Below are 15,198 nucleotides of genomic sequence, written 5' to 3' on the forward strand. Positions count from 1 at the left end.
GTAAATTGTGTAATAATTACTTACAAATTATGCATTCAGATGAACAATATGATTAGCTTCGTATGGTTTACAAAAAGAAAACTTCACAGTTAAAATAATTGTAAAATGCACAAGTGCTTTATTGCGAAACCTCTCTCTTCCACATTATAATTCAGCATCAGAAAACAGTCATTGTTACATATTCATAGTGTATCCAAGCGGCTAAATCTGGTATTGTAAGGTGATCTCATCCATTGACTGATAGCAAATAGTGCCTATGCACACTTCTGACCCAGAGATCCGTTATACGATCCTCGCATCATATGCTAGTAACACTAAGAGGAGTTGTAAATTATTGTATGGGTACAGAAAAATTGGAACTTTTTCATCAGCCAGTCTTATTCTCCGTGTTATCCTCACCTCATGTTTGCAATTAGTTGTATTTCATATAAAGACAACAAAAGAGAATTCCATCAAATTTACCATACAACTAGAGGCGTTTTAAAAAGGATAAGATGTGCCTATTTGGACATCTTCAGACAGAGAGTTAATTACACAACTAACCGGGTTCAGCAAATTTAGTCTTAGAGTTATCACTTCTGTTGGTTAACGATCGTTTTGAGTGACGGGCTTTTATCAAAGAAATAAAATTAAATACTGATTATTTGTTTATTCACTTTTTATAGTTTGAATTACTACCAAACGGTTTTACTCGACTCATCTGGATCCATTTACACAATTGACCTGAATGCAGGCCTGTGTTTATCAGATACTAATACAGAGGCAGCTGTAGACTATCAAGAATATAAAATTCTTCAGAAATTCTATAAAACCTTGGAACAATGTAGTAATAACTTAATATCAAGTAAGTTTACTATATTTTTTGGATTGATTTTTCACATAGATTAACTTGAATCTTCAACTTATCATTTTTGTGGTTCAGACTTTGCAGTGCTAAGAATTTTATTTGAAAATAAGTTTAATTGATTTGAGATCCCATTGACAAACGTCACTTATTTCCGCAAAGTGCGACCACAACAATTTAAGTTCTTCCTAGTCGTGAAAATTAAATTTTGGCTTCATAACATACAATGTCTTAATGGTTTATTTCAAAAATAATTCTGCAGATACCTATTGCGATTTCTATTACCACCATCATTATCGTTATTGATAGCAATGACGATAGATATAATAAGTTTGTTCAGCGTTTATTTGTGTCCGGTTTATTTTTTCTTTAATTCTTAGTAGTTGGGATAAGAAATAAACTGCAGTCCTAAACATCCATAGTGAATTTAAACTTTACCTCATTGCACAAGCAGGTGGTTATCAGGAACCAGTAGATAACGCGATGGCGTTTGAAGCGGACGGTACTGGATTCGAGTTCCAAAGTGAACATCAACCCTGAGATGCAGGTACATCCATCTGACGAGTCCCGAATAAGACGAAACGCGCGTCAAACTGGATTCCACTGCTAGCCACTAACCATCTTTGCTTATAATGCTTATGAATTAAGGCAATATCAAGGCAGTATGCACGTATGCCTATAAAAGGCTGATCAATCGCGATCCCAAACATCAATCGGAAGATACAAGTAAACAATACCAAGTGAATTTAAACTGTGCTAGGTTATATCTCCATTTCGAATCATCCTCATCTTGTAAATAGTCCCATTGAATTGTGTCGCAGTAGTTTTTCTCTTATACGCACTTATTTACTAAACTGAATGGCTTTTCAAAAAGTGTATCTTATAGTTTATTACTCATGAAATCTCTAGATCCCTTCTTACAAGGTGTCCTCTACTAGAATGAAATCATTCCATTACTAATACCTGCTGTGAATCGAGTTAATTTCAAGCATGGGGTTATGTAAATTGTTAAATCTCATTGAAGTCATGAACCGATCATCGTTCGACCATTACAGAAAACCTAGAAGCAATGGACGGCCGTTTCGTCCTAGTAATGGAACCCCCATCAGTGCACATCCACAGTCCCGCACGCGGGAGTCGAACCCAGGACATTCAGTCTCACACAAACGCCCAACTTCTAGACCAATGCGTTAGAATCTGATAGTGTTGGTGTCTAAATCCAATCAATCCACGACATTTCTCATCCATCTGCCATTGCTTTAGGCGGGTAGCTGCCCCACACCTGACATGGTTTAGCTCTACTGAACACGGTTTCTCACTAGAACTTCGGAAGTTTCCGCTTGAAGCACTTTTTTATTATATAATACAAATGCAGCTTTATATCTACCTACTTTATGCTATTATCAAGAGGTAGTACCAATTTGTTTATTTGTCATAAATATGAGGATGATTTTGTTGGTATAAAGTTTCGTTTCTGTTTAAAATATTTATAAAAGTTTATCGATTTTATTTTAGTAATTTTTTTAGTGTTTATTGAAATCAAGTTTGTATGTTCTTGTAGATCTGCACTGTTCCGATGTAACCGATCTGTTGGTCGAATTTCGGACAACTCAGTGGTTTCAAAGAGCAATTAATTATTTACTAAGCTATCCAGATCTTAATCCTCAAATGATTTTGAACATAGTAACACTGTATATACAGTTAATACAAAAAGGTTAGTCTCAAAGCTTTTTGACACTCAAGCCATTTCCACCTTTCACATCAGTATTTTTATAGCATTGTTATACGTTTTCTTGTGTTTTACATCAGTTTATTAACTTTCTGAAAATTACAAACAAAAAATTAAATAAGTCAAATGGGTTGAAAAACAGAAAACCTGAAGATTCTTAGTTCATTACTAGTGTGTTTATATTCGGAGGCAGGCGTCAGAGTTACGTGTTTTAAAATATTGAAGTTAGACAGAAACATGGAAAAATTGTGCTCAGTATACTCTCCGTATTGTATAAATAATTCACAAGTTATTTATATATCACTAAGATTTTCCTTTTCATAATACTATATGTATGTATGTCTTATTAAAATTATTCTGTTAAAGACAATAGTATCATTTCCAACACATAAATGATTTATAAAGTATTAAAATATACTACAAAACAATCATACATTTTATGTTCATCTAGTATTGTTTGTTTGAATCTTCCCATCGATGTGTTAGGACTGTAACTGGTCAGTCTCTAATTGGCATATGTGCATACTGTGCCTATTACCTCGATATAGCCTTGGCAAGTGGCTATCAGGACTCAGTGGCCGAGTGGATAACGCGATGGCGTTTGAAGCGAGGGTACTGGGTTCGAGTCCCAAAGTGAACATCAACTCTGAGATGCAGGTACATCCAGCTGACGAGTCTCGAATAGGATGAAACACGCGTCCTGGATTCCACTGCTAGCCACTATCCATCTCTGCTTACCGTACATTTTATGGTTTACTTGAACATTGCTTATTCGCTTTCTAATACAGTCAAGTTGTTTAAAGAGTTTAGTCTATGAGCTAAAATTTCTCAGTTATATTAATGGTGAGTAAAACGTCAAAGTAACAAAACGGATAGTTTATTTTTAATTCATTTCTGTTTGTCTAGCAACCTGTTATGTTAATTTATATAATGAATAATAGTATTCGATTATTTATGTGGTGCAGGTAATAAATTTTTTAACACTCCATTTTGTTATTCGTTTAAGAGCTTTTGGATTTCTTTAATATAGATTTCATATAGTCAGAGTATCTTTGGAATGAAGAGAAGTCAAAGGAAGGAAGTTTTACTTTCAGATACATCTTCATAAAGTCAAGTAGCTTGAATCTTAGTAACTGTTTTTAACAGTAGTGATTATACATATACATATTGATGTATCTCGACTTCACCTGTGGACCATCCTCACAAATATATATATAATGATATGTGGTAATGAAACTAAAATATGATTTAAAGCATTTAGTCCCTTTGATAAATTCCGATGGTGTAATAAGAAGACGAAGATTATTAGAACTATGTGATATATTAGCGCAATACATTTCTAACATTCTGATCACACTGAGTATGGACAAGTAGGCACTTAGGTTACTCATTTAAATATTTGATTCCCTCCCCTTTCATCGATTTCCACTCTGGACTTATTAAATGTTGCTGCTTGTAACTGTGTTGAATAAAGTATTTATCTCGTGTTGATCTGGTTTGATAATCATGGATCAAATATAAAGTAACTAGTCTCATTATTGCATTAACGTATTACCTCAGTATACCTGTGTGTGTGAGAGAGAGAAATATTTTAAACCATCCGTTATATCATATAGCCATAGAAAACACCTTAATCATAACTGAAAATTAAATAGCATACACTATTGATTAAAACTAAATCTTTGTTATATCCTGATGAGGACATAAGTACGGTTAACTCCCAGGACGATTACTCTATATATATTCTTATTGTTTAACTGTTAAGTAACTAGATTGTGTATATCTATATTCATCTTATTATAAGCTTTATTTTGACCTATGAATTATTACTGTAAGATTTACTGTTCCAAATTATGTTCAGTTTATTGATTACTGTATCCCATGTTCACAGCCACATATGGCCTGATCTTGTACAAATATTATTTTCTATTTTATGATTTGATGCGTTCTGCCTGTCTGTCTGGTATATAAACAGAGTATGCTTGAAATAAATGATTCTCATAGATTCGCATAGCAGAAGCTGCAGTTGATGTTCTGGACTCGATTGGAAGGGCTAGGCGGACAAGGGACTAATAAGGACGCTAGATTACTCATACTGGTCGAACGTCATTGATTTGTCACAGTGTTAATATTAGGGAAGTCGTATTTCGATTGGTGGATAATTCACGTGATAAAAAGCCGGACATAAGATCAATAACGAATTAGCATACGTTCTATTATATTTTTTTATAAAGTCATAACAGTCTTGATTTGTTATTTTACAACTTTGTATTTTTAGGCAATAATACTAATACTCAGGTGAATAACATAAATGTTAGAATTTGTTCAAATGTTAAGGATCTAGTCAATTTCTATCTTAACTTTTATTCATTATATGATGATACTAACGAAGTCAAGAAAAAGTTGGAATTCACCAAAACATCCCATAAGACATGCGTAGAGGTAAGATTTTTGTTTTTGTTGTTGTCATTCAAGGAAAGGTTACTTTGCATTATTTTCAAGACCATGTTCGCTCTTATTAGATGGTAGTTGCTGCAGGTCTTTTGGAATAATTTAATATCATCTATCACATGACCACTATTAACCAAATCTGATAAAGCAGAACTTCGTATCGATTTTGTCTGACTATTTACAAACCATCCAAGGAGGCTTACTCATAATCTAAACCTCACGATGGTACGCCCGAGTGTTCTACCGTATACCTTAGTGCTTTCCTAATAGAGTTCGATCTTGTCTCTTAAATATAGCGCAAGCCAACGACTTTAGTGTCTATGTATGTTCAAATTACTTTTGCCAACTAGATTTCGATAGTTTGTGATGATCTTAATTGTTCAATCATTAATCTCTACTTTTATCTATAAGTCACTACTAGTTATGATTCCCCATTTAACTGAAGGTTAGTTTGACTGCCTGTCTGTCTAATGTATTCGGTAATTTGATTATTGTGTCCGTATAAATTAGATATTTACAACTCATTATTATATGACATGTGGGAAAGAATATAACTTTTATAATTTGTCCTCAATAATGTTTCTTTTATGAACAAGGAAAATGATGTCAGTGAATTCTGGATCATTTAGGTTGAAATTTCGGTTTATACTAATAAGGGCCGACACTAATAAAGTCGAGCACTGGAAGGGAGTTAAATATTTTCGATTTACTATCTGTTGTGGAAAACTTCCCTAAAACGAACAATATGGTGAAGAGGTCTCACAGAAGCTTTAGCGAACTTATTGGTGCTGCTTATCCAAGTATATGAAAATGTACTGATGCTCTAAATGGATTGAAAATCGAACAGTTTGTTGCAGGGATCCAGCAACAAAACTTAAAAAGAAAGTATACGAAGGTAGAAGTACGTATTAAACTGGTCGTCAAAGATTGAGGAAACAGACTGACACTAGACTACCTACATGGAACAGAACATAATTTGAATATGCACATCTAAACATATTAGACTGCGTTTTGAAAATTTTATAATATATGTAACATGTATATCCATACTCCATTGATGTTACCTCCTTTTTGATGTTTTATAGTCAGTTAGTTAATATATTGCTAGTATTATTTTATTATAGTAATAAGTCTCCGTTTTAGGCTGAAGAGTTATCAAGGTGTTGGAAAGTCGGGGTCCAAATTTTAAATGTCTATGCCTCTTGCTTACCTAGACCCGTTACTCCTCGTATTTTGTCTACGAATGTAAAGAGCAATACACAACTTCAAAGATAGAAATAATGTTGCGTAACGATCTAAAGTGAAAGAAAAGTTATAGTAAAAAACCAAATGTTGTGAATGATAATTATTTACTTAACGAGTATGAAAAGGATGAATAGATCAAAAACATGAAGGTGATAATAACAAATGATTAAAAACCAAAAACATTTAAAGAAAGTTAAAGGAATCAGTCTCTTTTATGAATTTCGATAGAGCAATGATCAACAGATCAACTCTGTTTTGTTCTTAAGCCCGGCTTATTATCACGTGATTTATTCACCAATCTAAATACAACTTATTCAACCTTAGTATTGTGATAAACCAATGACGTTCGACCGGAATGAGCAGTCTAGCATCCTTATTGATCCTTTGTTCGCCTAGCCCGTCCAGTTGAGTCCAGAACGCCAATGACAGCTTCCACTATGCAAGTCATTTATTTCAAACATACTCGGTTTATATACCAGCCAAATGAACCGCGTCACACCATAAAATAGGAAATAACATTTATACAAGATCAAGCCAAAAGATGGCTGTGAACGTGGGAGACTGTAATCAATAAACTGAACATAATTTAAGAACAGTAAATCATATAATAATAATCTATAGGTCAAAATAAAGCTTATAGTAAGAGGAATATAGATATACATAATCGGGTTACTGAACAGCTATACAATGGAAATATATGAATATATATATAATATTAGTCCATTAATAGTTCTCAGAAGTTACCCGTAATTTAATCTTCACTAGGATATAACAAACTCCATCCTCTCATTGCTGTATAAAAATCTAAAGAAAGTATTGATGATAACCGATTGACTCTGTGTGAGAAATTAGATATTACAGTCATGATCTGATAATAGCTTGATGCGACGCGTTTGCACACATAGTCATTTGTCTCTTACCATCACGGAAGTTAATAATCGACAAGACAAAAGTACATTATGTTTCGCTAAAGAGCACAAAGGACAGTGTTTTCGAGAATACATTTCATGAAGAATGCCGAGTATAACTTTAATTTTAAAAGATCATGTTTTTTAGCATTTAAAACTTATTCAATCTGAAATTCACCAAACCTTTTTGAATTATGTTCGTAACCCCCCCCCTAGTTGTTCGAATTGAATATATGAGATAACATGACTAGGGTAATAAAAATAACAGTTTGTTAGCAAATTCGAAGAATTACAGTATTTGATGAATGTGCACGTTTAGAAAACTACTTTTTGTTTGGTTGTAGGGCAAAAGAATAGAACGATTTGAATATATTTTAAACTATTAAAAATGTTATTCCTCGTTTCAATGCTCACCTTTATTATGTGCCTTTTTGATAGTCGCCCTTATTAATCTGCTCCCTTTTGAACGGGTACCTGAAATTTTGAATACTTACCAATATTTTAACATTTTGACTCTTCCGTTTTATGGTAAAATTTATTTTTGAATCCAAATTTATATTCCGCATCTTTTTTCTCTTTCACTAAACTGCTACTTGAAACCAGTTTATAGCTGATCTTCTGTGTTGTGACCTTGAAGATGCTGAGCACTGTTTACAGTTATATGATGTTTGTGGTTCGATTCTACCTAGTAGTTCCAGTTCTGTTGAGAAACCACTTTCTATACAAATGTTTCTTAACTCATTCCGATATGCGTTCATTTCAAATAATGAAAGTGAAAATGCATCCCAAGATTCACCAGAGCATAATACTAAATATGTAAAACAGTTTCACCTACCAATAATTCGTTCAGATAATTGTCGTAAAACATTAACAGATATCGGTAAGCTCTATTAAATTTTGTTGATAAACTTATTTTGTCTCGAATAGGAGAATTGTGGCAAGCAGTGGAATCCAGGTCAAATGTTTCGTTCTGTCGGGACTCATCATCTGGATGTGCCTAAATCCTATGACCCTTCGTTTCAAACACCCAACTTTTTATCCATCGAGCTACTGTGGTATTAAATTCGAGTCCCAATATGAACATCAACACTGAGATCTAGGTACATTCAACTGACGAGTACGAACTAGGATATGTTTGAAGTCTTAGATTTCACTACTAGCCACAAACAATCTCCTTTAAATAATGTGTGACATAATTGTTATGCCAACGCGATCTATACCGAATGTACATGTGATTAAAAGGATTGATCGAAATTCAGACCTGATTACCAATGACAGAACAACTTAAATACTTACTCATAATGATATGTCTTATTGCTTTTTAACATTTATAGATTCGTAATTATTAAATAATAATGTTATTGAGTCATTGAGTATAAAAGATGGGATACGTGGTCAAGACTACGGTGAAATGAGTAATTTGATATGTTGTTTTAATACACAGAAATTAAACTTAAATTAGTAGATTACCAAAGCGTCTACCGTAATAAATCTGTAGAATTTCCCTTTTTAGTTAAAAGATTTTTTCTGTTAAAACATATAATGATTACTGACAATGACGAACTGTATTCATTGCAAACGAAAAATGCCCTAAAATTATAACATTGAAGAATTTAGATTTTTTAAACAATTGTTTGTTACTAAGTGTTCGTTGTACTTAACTAACTCTTAAGGAGACATATATAACTTGGTTAGTTCACCGACAACATCTTTGATACTGTGAGATATTGAATAATATCATTTCGAACTTCTGAGGAGATTACAGTTTCGTTTGTCTACTGAGTTTATTCTAACGAACACTATGTTGATCATTTGTTTTCTGTAATGATTTTAAAAAAGAATACTTACCGTGATGAAAAAAGTATGTTGAATGTATTCTGTAGTAAATATATTCTGACTTGTTTGAATATGCATTCACTGGTTTGTTGTTTTAACCTGGTTTCAGGGTCATTTATTTTTAGACCTTATATGAATGGTTTGCAAAATTTCACTTCTTTCCAAACAATTATTGAATCATCTGATTTGGATCCCAAATTACTTTTGGTATGTTTCTTTTGCTTTTTTCCCCCTTTAAATCATACTCCTAATAGCTTGTCATACAAGTTTCCAACGTTTTTTGTATCATAATTCTGAATTGTTTCAACACCTAACTATAAGTATTGGCTATATAAATTGTTAATTTTTCTTCCATTGAAGATTGGGCGAGCATCGAAAACTGGTGACAATAATCCCAGTTACTTGAACTTTTGAAATTGGGATTTTAAGTATCATTACCAAGGTTTGATTCAATAATTTCAAATAAATTGAGGATTGGATAAATTGCAAATAATAAGAATAATGATTTATTTATAACATCCCATTGAGTAGAAGGTTAAATTTCTGATGTTTCATGGTTTAGCTAACAAACATATAAATAAATGGATTAAACCAACACATGTTAACCTGGTAAATGTGTCCATCGATCCAATTTGACTCAATATATCATCAGAGCATAATAAAATTATTAAACTGAGTACCGAAATAGTAATGGTAATATTAGTGTGAATGATAACAACAAGCATTTGACATGTCGAATATTATCTCCTACTAACACGACTCAATCCTACTGACGATAACTCCGTAGACTAATTCCACGTTTCGGATTAGTTGTCTCTAGTTTTCTTTCAACATATTCCTACATCAGACAACATCGTACATCGAAGTGGATAGTGGTTGAGCATATTTAATTCCGATTCTAATCGATTCAATCGAACAACAGTCAAAATCTCATCAATCGATCTATTGTTTTTGTCTAGTACGCTGAGTGTAACCACAACATTGCTCACTTGTTGTTCCTGACATAAATAACCGATTATTCGGAGACATCGACAATCGAATGCTGATAACCTATGAATGTCATCTACTTTTAAGGCTCTTGTTTCATAGGTAGTACAGGTTTATGTACTTGCCTTCACACCATATTCTTTTTCTATGGTCTGGTGACATTGCTCAGCTCATCGATATCAAGTAGGGGAAACAGAGTTTTATCCTTTGATCTGGTGATTAAAATTCTGAGTCTTTTCATCAATAATCTACCGCTTAACAGAGAAATTTGTTAGGAACTTTCTTATTCAATTTTTTTATAAATATCATAACATGTACATAGTAAGAGAGAGAGAAAGATGTAACGTATAAAATATTTATTACCTCTCAGTCATTATATCTTAGTTCAGTCTCCTAGTAGAACTACATTTTTACCTTGCTGTAATACACACATTGACAAGTGATAATCACGAACAGTTTCTAACATACTATCAACCAATAAAATTTTCCCTTTTTCTTTTGAATATTTTTTTTCTTTTCAAAAACTTTTAGTTCTCTTTCACCTTGTTCATGTTGAATGAAGATAACTACTTAAATTTACCAATTTTAATTGATCGAATACATCACATGTATTGTTATATAATTTATCGAATTCTAGTCGAATTATTATCGTTACTACCAGAGGCAGTAAAAGAAGACGGAAATAATGATGGTGAAGAAAACAGTAACAAAGGAAAATGCATAAGTGGAAATGTAAAAAATCAAACAAATTTTCTTGACTTTCTTGATATAAAATATACTAAATCAAAACAGCTTTATTCAATGTTGTTCGAGTTAACATTTAAACAAATATACAGTTACTGTTTGGATAGTTATCATTTATCATCTGCTTATTTAATTGCATTAGTAATACGTTGTATACTCTTTCAAATATGGCAAACATTTGAATCAGAAGAAAATATTTTAAAAGTTTTATATGATTATACACAAGTAAGTTGTTTATTACTTTTCATATTCTTGTTAGGTCATTACTTTCCAATTAATTACATTGTTATTATTAAGTAATCTATGAAATACAAACGTTTAGCAAGAAAATAACAATGAATAATAATTAGGAAACATTTTGTACCGACTGAGATTAAAATGAAGAACCATAGGATGGAAATTCTATAGTATGAACCTTAAACGCTTGTTATGAAGCTCCGAACTTACTGGTTTCGATCCCTGGTTCAGTCATGTCCACTACTGTGCGATCCTGTACTAGGATGATTCTGTACTTCTTAGTGAGAAATGTTGTCTAGGGAGTTATCGTCAGTAGGATTGAGTCGTGTTAGTAGGAGCATGCTGCCTGGTTAGGGTCCGTTAGATTATCATATTCGATTATTGGAGATGTGTGTCAGTTCAAAACTGATCTTAGTGGCCCATATGCTCTCTGTCTTTATTTTCCTTCCGACCATAACCCTCAGAATTTCTCGATACATTTTTTCTTTTCGAATCATTTTTCCAATGAACGGTTGCAGTATAATTGGATATTACCATTATTTATACTTCTTATTTATTCAACTTGCTTATTTCACCTCATTGTGCTTACTGGGTAAAAGAACTTGGAATCACGAAAAAATGTTCAGGCTATGTATGTAATATTATATGTCTTTCGTTATTTACCTACCTATAGCTCAATATTGTTATAAATTTTTCTAAAATTACTTGTTTTACAGCGCCCAGAATTCACAATACACAGTTCTTCTGGAAATTTCAGTGAAATTGGTAGTGATTCTGCTAGTCAAGAACTTCATCTTAACAAAAATACAATTGATACTGAACTTCATTCTCTAAACATGTCTTCAGAATTGTTCGACTGTTTGACGTCAAATTTACAACATCTTGTAGATAAATGGCATCAAACTTGCGCTCAACTGGAAGATATATTAACTGTTGGACTTATTCTGTTATGTCCGATGAATCTAAAGAAAGAGTTCCAAGATTCTCATCATTCTTATCCATATACGTTTTATTTTAATTTGAGATATGTTTTAACTCATGGTCGTTGTAAGTTAAAATTATTGTTGTTTGTTTTCTGTTTTTATGAAACAATTTTTTTATTAAGGTAAAAAATAGCTGGCAGTAGATTGTTTCAATTTTCCATGTATTAGTAATCCATTAATGTAATTATTCCTAACCTAGAAAACTCGTCAACACCATCGTCTCTAATATAATAGTTAATGTTCCACAGTGATGTTGTGGTGTGGTCTACTTATATCCTTATAAGTAGTATATGATGATGGTCAGACATAGAATGTATTTTGGCAGAAGAATGATAAGGAAAGAACTGAAATGAAGCGCAATTGGTAGGAAAATGCATGAACAATGAAATTAGAGAAGATGGATTGATATTTACAGAGAGAACAGTGGAGAGTGAGACGATTGATTGTTATTTTGCAAGTTAACTGTTTGCTGTATGGTTATCAGATCTTAGTAAGATAGTTTGTAATTTGTGCTTACATACATCCGATTGTCCCCACTCGTGTTCTTGTTCACTACAATGTATGATCAATATTAAGATATATTTTATCCTATCTAGTGTTAGTTAGCTAGTCATACCTTTTTATGGTTAAATTGATTAAAATTCACAACATCAACTTGGTTAGTAAGATTGTACTGGCACTAAAGGATCGGACAGTAGGACAGTGATTACTATCCGAAAACTGACTAGTGTGTTAGCTTAATGTTAGTTTTATCAGTTTAATAAGATATTGAAATTATTTGACGTAACTGAGATGATGGTTCATTTATGGTATTGATTCTTTAGTTCTAATCAAATATAATATAGAAGACAAGTGAATAACTGATCGACTGATGAGATGTATGTAAATAAGAAATTAAAGCTAAGGTTTACATGCGAAATTATTCAGCTGAATAAAGACTGAGTTAAGTGTCAGTTTGTAAATGAATTGTCAAGATTAAGAATTCATGTCACGTCACACTCTATATATAGTTCATTTTTACAGATAGTTCTGTTCTGAAAATTCTTTTGGTGACATATTTGATCATAGCGTTAGTGTTGATTTATAGTCTTGAATATCTCAATTGGTTCCAGTTTGTTCAAAAGCTCATATGTCTTGCTAATTAAGGGCCGTAAAGTATATGGTACAGCTTAATTTCAGGCTTTATTGTCTATTGCCTTAAATAGTTGAACATGAATTATTTTGATTTTGAACTCAAAATCTTAACCTTAATTTTGCTTATTTAAATGTGAATGCTGACAATAAACTAAATAATTTAAATGATAATCATCTCAGATTTAATATTATCTGTAATAGGACAAAGATAGATGTATTTTATCGTGATTTTCCTGAGCTACATTTCAGCATGCTAAGTATTCAATGCCCTATTGTGCAGGTGAATGTTGAAAACTTTTTCCATTAACTCTGATTTTAGGAGATTAAGCGAATTCCTGTCACTTTAAAAGAATGTTTTACTGAATTATTGGGTTATGTACGGACATACGGTTTATGTTACTCTTTTTAAAAACTATTTCGTCGAAAATCCATATCTTATGTTTCTTGTTTAAATAATTTAACAGCCTATTTAACTGGTGTATTTTCATCCTGGATTGTAAAAAACAGCATTACACCTGAACAAGTTTTGAGTTTCTATCAACGGATCTGTGCAAAAACATTACCAGTTGAAGATGAGAACGCAAACGATTTAATCACTTGTGATCCAGCGCATATTAAACAAGGTAAAAAAAAGGTGGTTATTTTTGTGGCTAATTTATGAAATTAATAATTGTAATTCGTTTACCAACCAAGTAGAGATTCATATACTCGGTTTTAAGTTTGATTATGTGTATGAAAGCTGGTGATGTTACCCTGATTACTCAAACAAACTATTAAGATTTTATGTCAAAATTAAGAAACAGCCTCAAGAAATTTATAAAATTTCAATGTTGCTAATAGAGATGATGTATAGAAAAGACGGTTTTTTTTAAACAGATCAAACGTTTCAATCAGTGATATGATGATTTCATCGATGATAGAAGACCTCGAAGACTACAGACCTTCTTATGTTACTGAAGATATTGAATCTTCTCGGTTTATCAATGTTGGGATGATCCTGCAATTTTCTCGCAATCGACATGACAAGCTCATGAAACATCAAGGAGCATTTCAACCAATCAGCGTTTGATTAGAAGTTATGTTACTAAAATAACGAAAATGAAAAGTCACATGTAGAGATTCTGATTGGCTGATTAATACACTGCTACTATGTTTAGCAGTATTCTAGAATTTTCAGTAAAACCCAAGGACTCTTAAATTACTATAAAATCCCTATATTTTCTGTACATAAATGAACCTTGGAGTAAAGTGCTTCCCACGTATTTTGTGCCTTTTCTCTCGTCTTCAAGTCGCTGTATAGTTCTAGCTTGGGGGTTACGAAATTAGCTTAGGATCCGAATATAGCGTTCAATCGACAAGACGTATCAATCAAGGTTTCAGATTGCCAGTTCGGTGTTTGGGCAATTGTTGAAAAATGAATTTAAGAAGACCTGTACACATGATTTTATCAAAGCATTCAGAGTACTTATTTCTTATAAATAGATATCAAGTTTCATTAATCGAAGTTCTCATCTCTTCTGGAGTTTTTATTATTACTGTCATTAATTCTTTTGTTTGACTTCCAATATGTATGTTTTTTTTTCAATTACTTTTTAGTCATTTTCTCACTAGCCTATAAACGTCTTCCTTTCACATTGGAATTAGATACTATTCTATCAACTGTTTGTTGGATTCATTTTCAATGTTGGCTTAATAACCTAGAAGTAAGTTTATACAAATTGGTAAATAGTATTAAAGTTCGTGGATACGCGCTTTCATCTCTTTAGTTTATATACATTCTGTAAAGACAACTCTTTAATTTATTCTTAAAATTACAGAAAATCAGTCAATTATATTATGTATGTATATTTGTATTAATAAGTATACATTATACGTTTATTCGCCATGAGAAGACGTTTAAATAACACATTAAACATTATCCTCAACAGAGCTTTTCAACTACATTAGAACATGCCTAAAGTGTATCAGTTTCAGTTGTATGTACTTGTGATGAATATCATCGTTAATTTCTTTCAATTCCAATCCAATGTATATTAAATCAAGGAATTTCCATTGAATCGTTTTGAATAATTTATTGTTTTCATCATTTATTATTTGTTT

At 32.2% G+C, this 15,198-nt stretch overlaps 1 protein-coding gene across 1 annotated transcript in view; it reads left to right on the forward strand.

Annotated features, from left to right (window-relative positions):
- The window catches only part of Smp_130000 (hypothetical protein), a 37,069-nt gene that overhangs the window by 8,966 nt on the left and 12,905 nt on the right, over positions 1–15,198 (forward strand). The window contains exons 12-19 of the mRNA XM_018790784.1: positions 666–844; positions 4,852–5,015; positions 7,781–8,057; positions 9,123–9,220; positions 10,532–10,969; positions 11,698–12,028; positions 13,563–13,721; positions 14,695–14,801. Coding sequence (XP_018646021.1) covers positions 666–844; positions 4,852–5,015; positions 7,781–8,057; positions 9,123–9,220; positions 10,532–10,969; positions 11,698–12,028; positions 13,563–13,721; positions 14,695–14,801 — 1,753 coding nt within the window. The remainder of the gene's footprint in view (positions 1–665; positions 845–4,851; positions 5,016–7,780; positions 8,058–9,122; positions 9,221–10,531; positions 10,970–11,697; positions 12,029–13,562; positions 13,722–14,694; positions 14,802–15,198) is intronic.

Source organism: Schistosoma mansoni (genome assembly GCF_000237925.1).
Source record: "Schistosoma mansoni, WGS project CABG00000000 data, supercontig 0037, strain Puerto Rico, whole genome shotgun sequence".
Taxonomy (NCBI): Eukaryota; Metazoa; Platyhelminthes; class Trematoda; order Strigeidida; family Schistosomatidae; genus Schistosoma; species Schistosoma mansoni.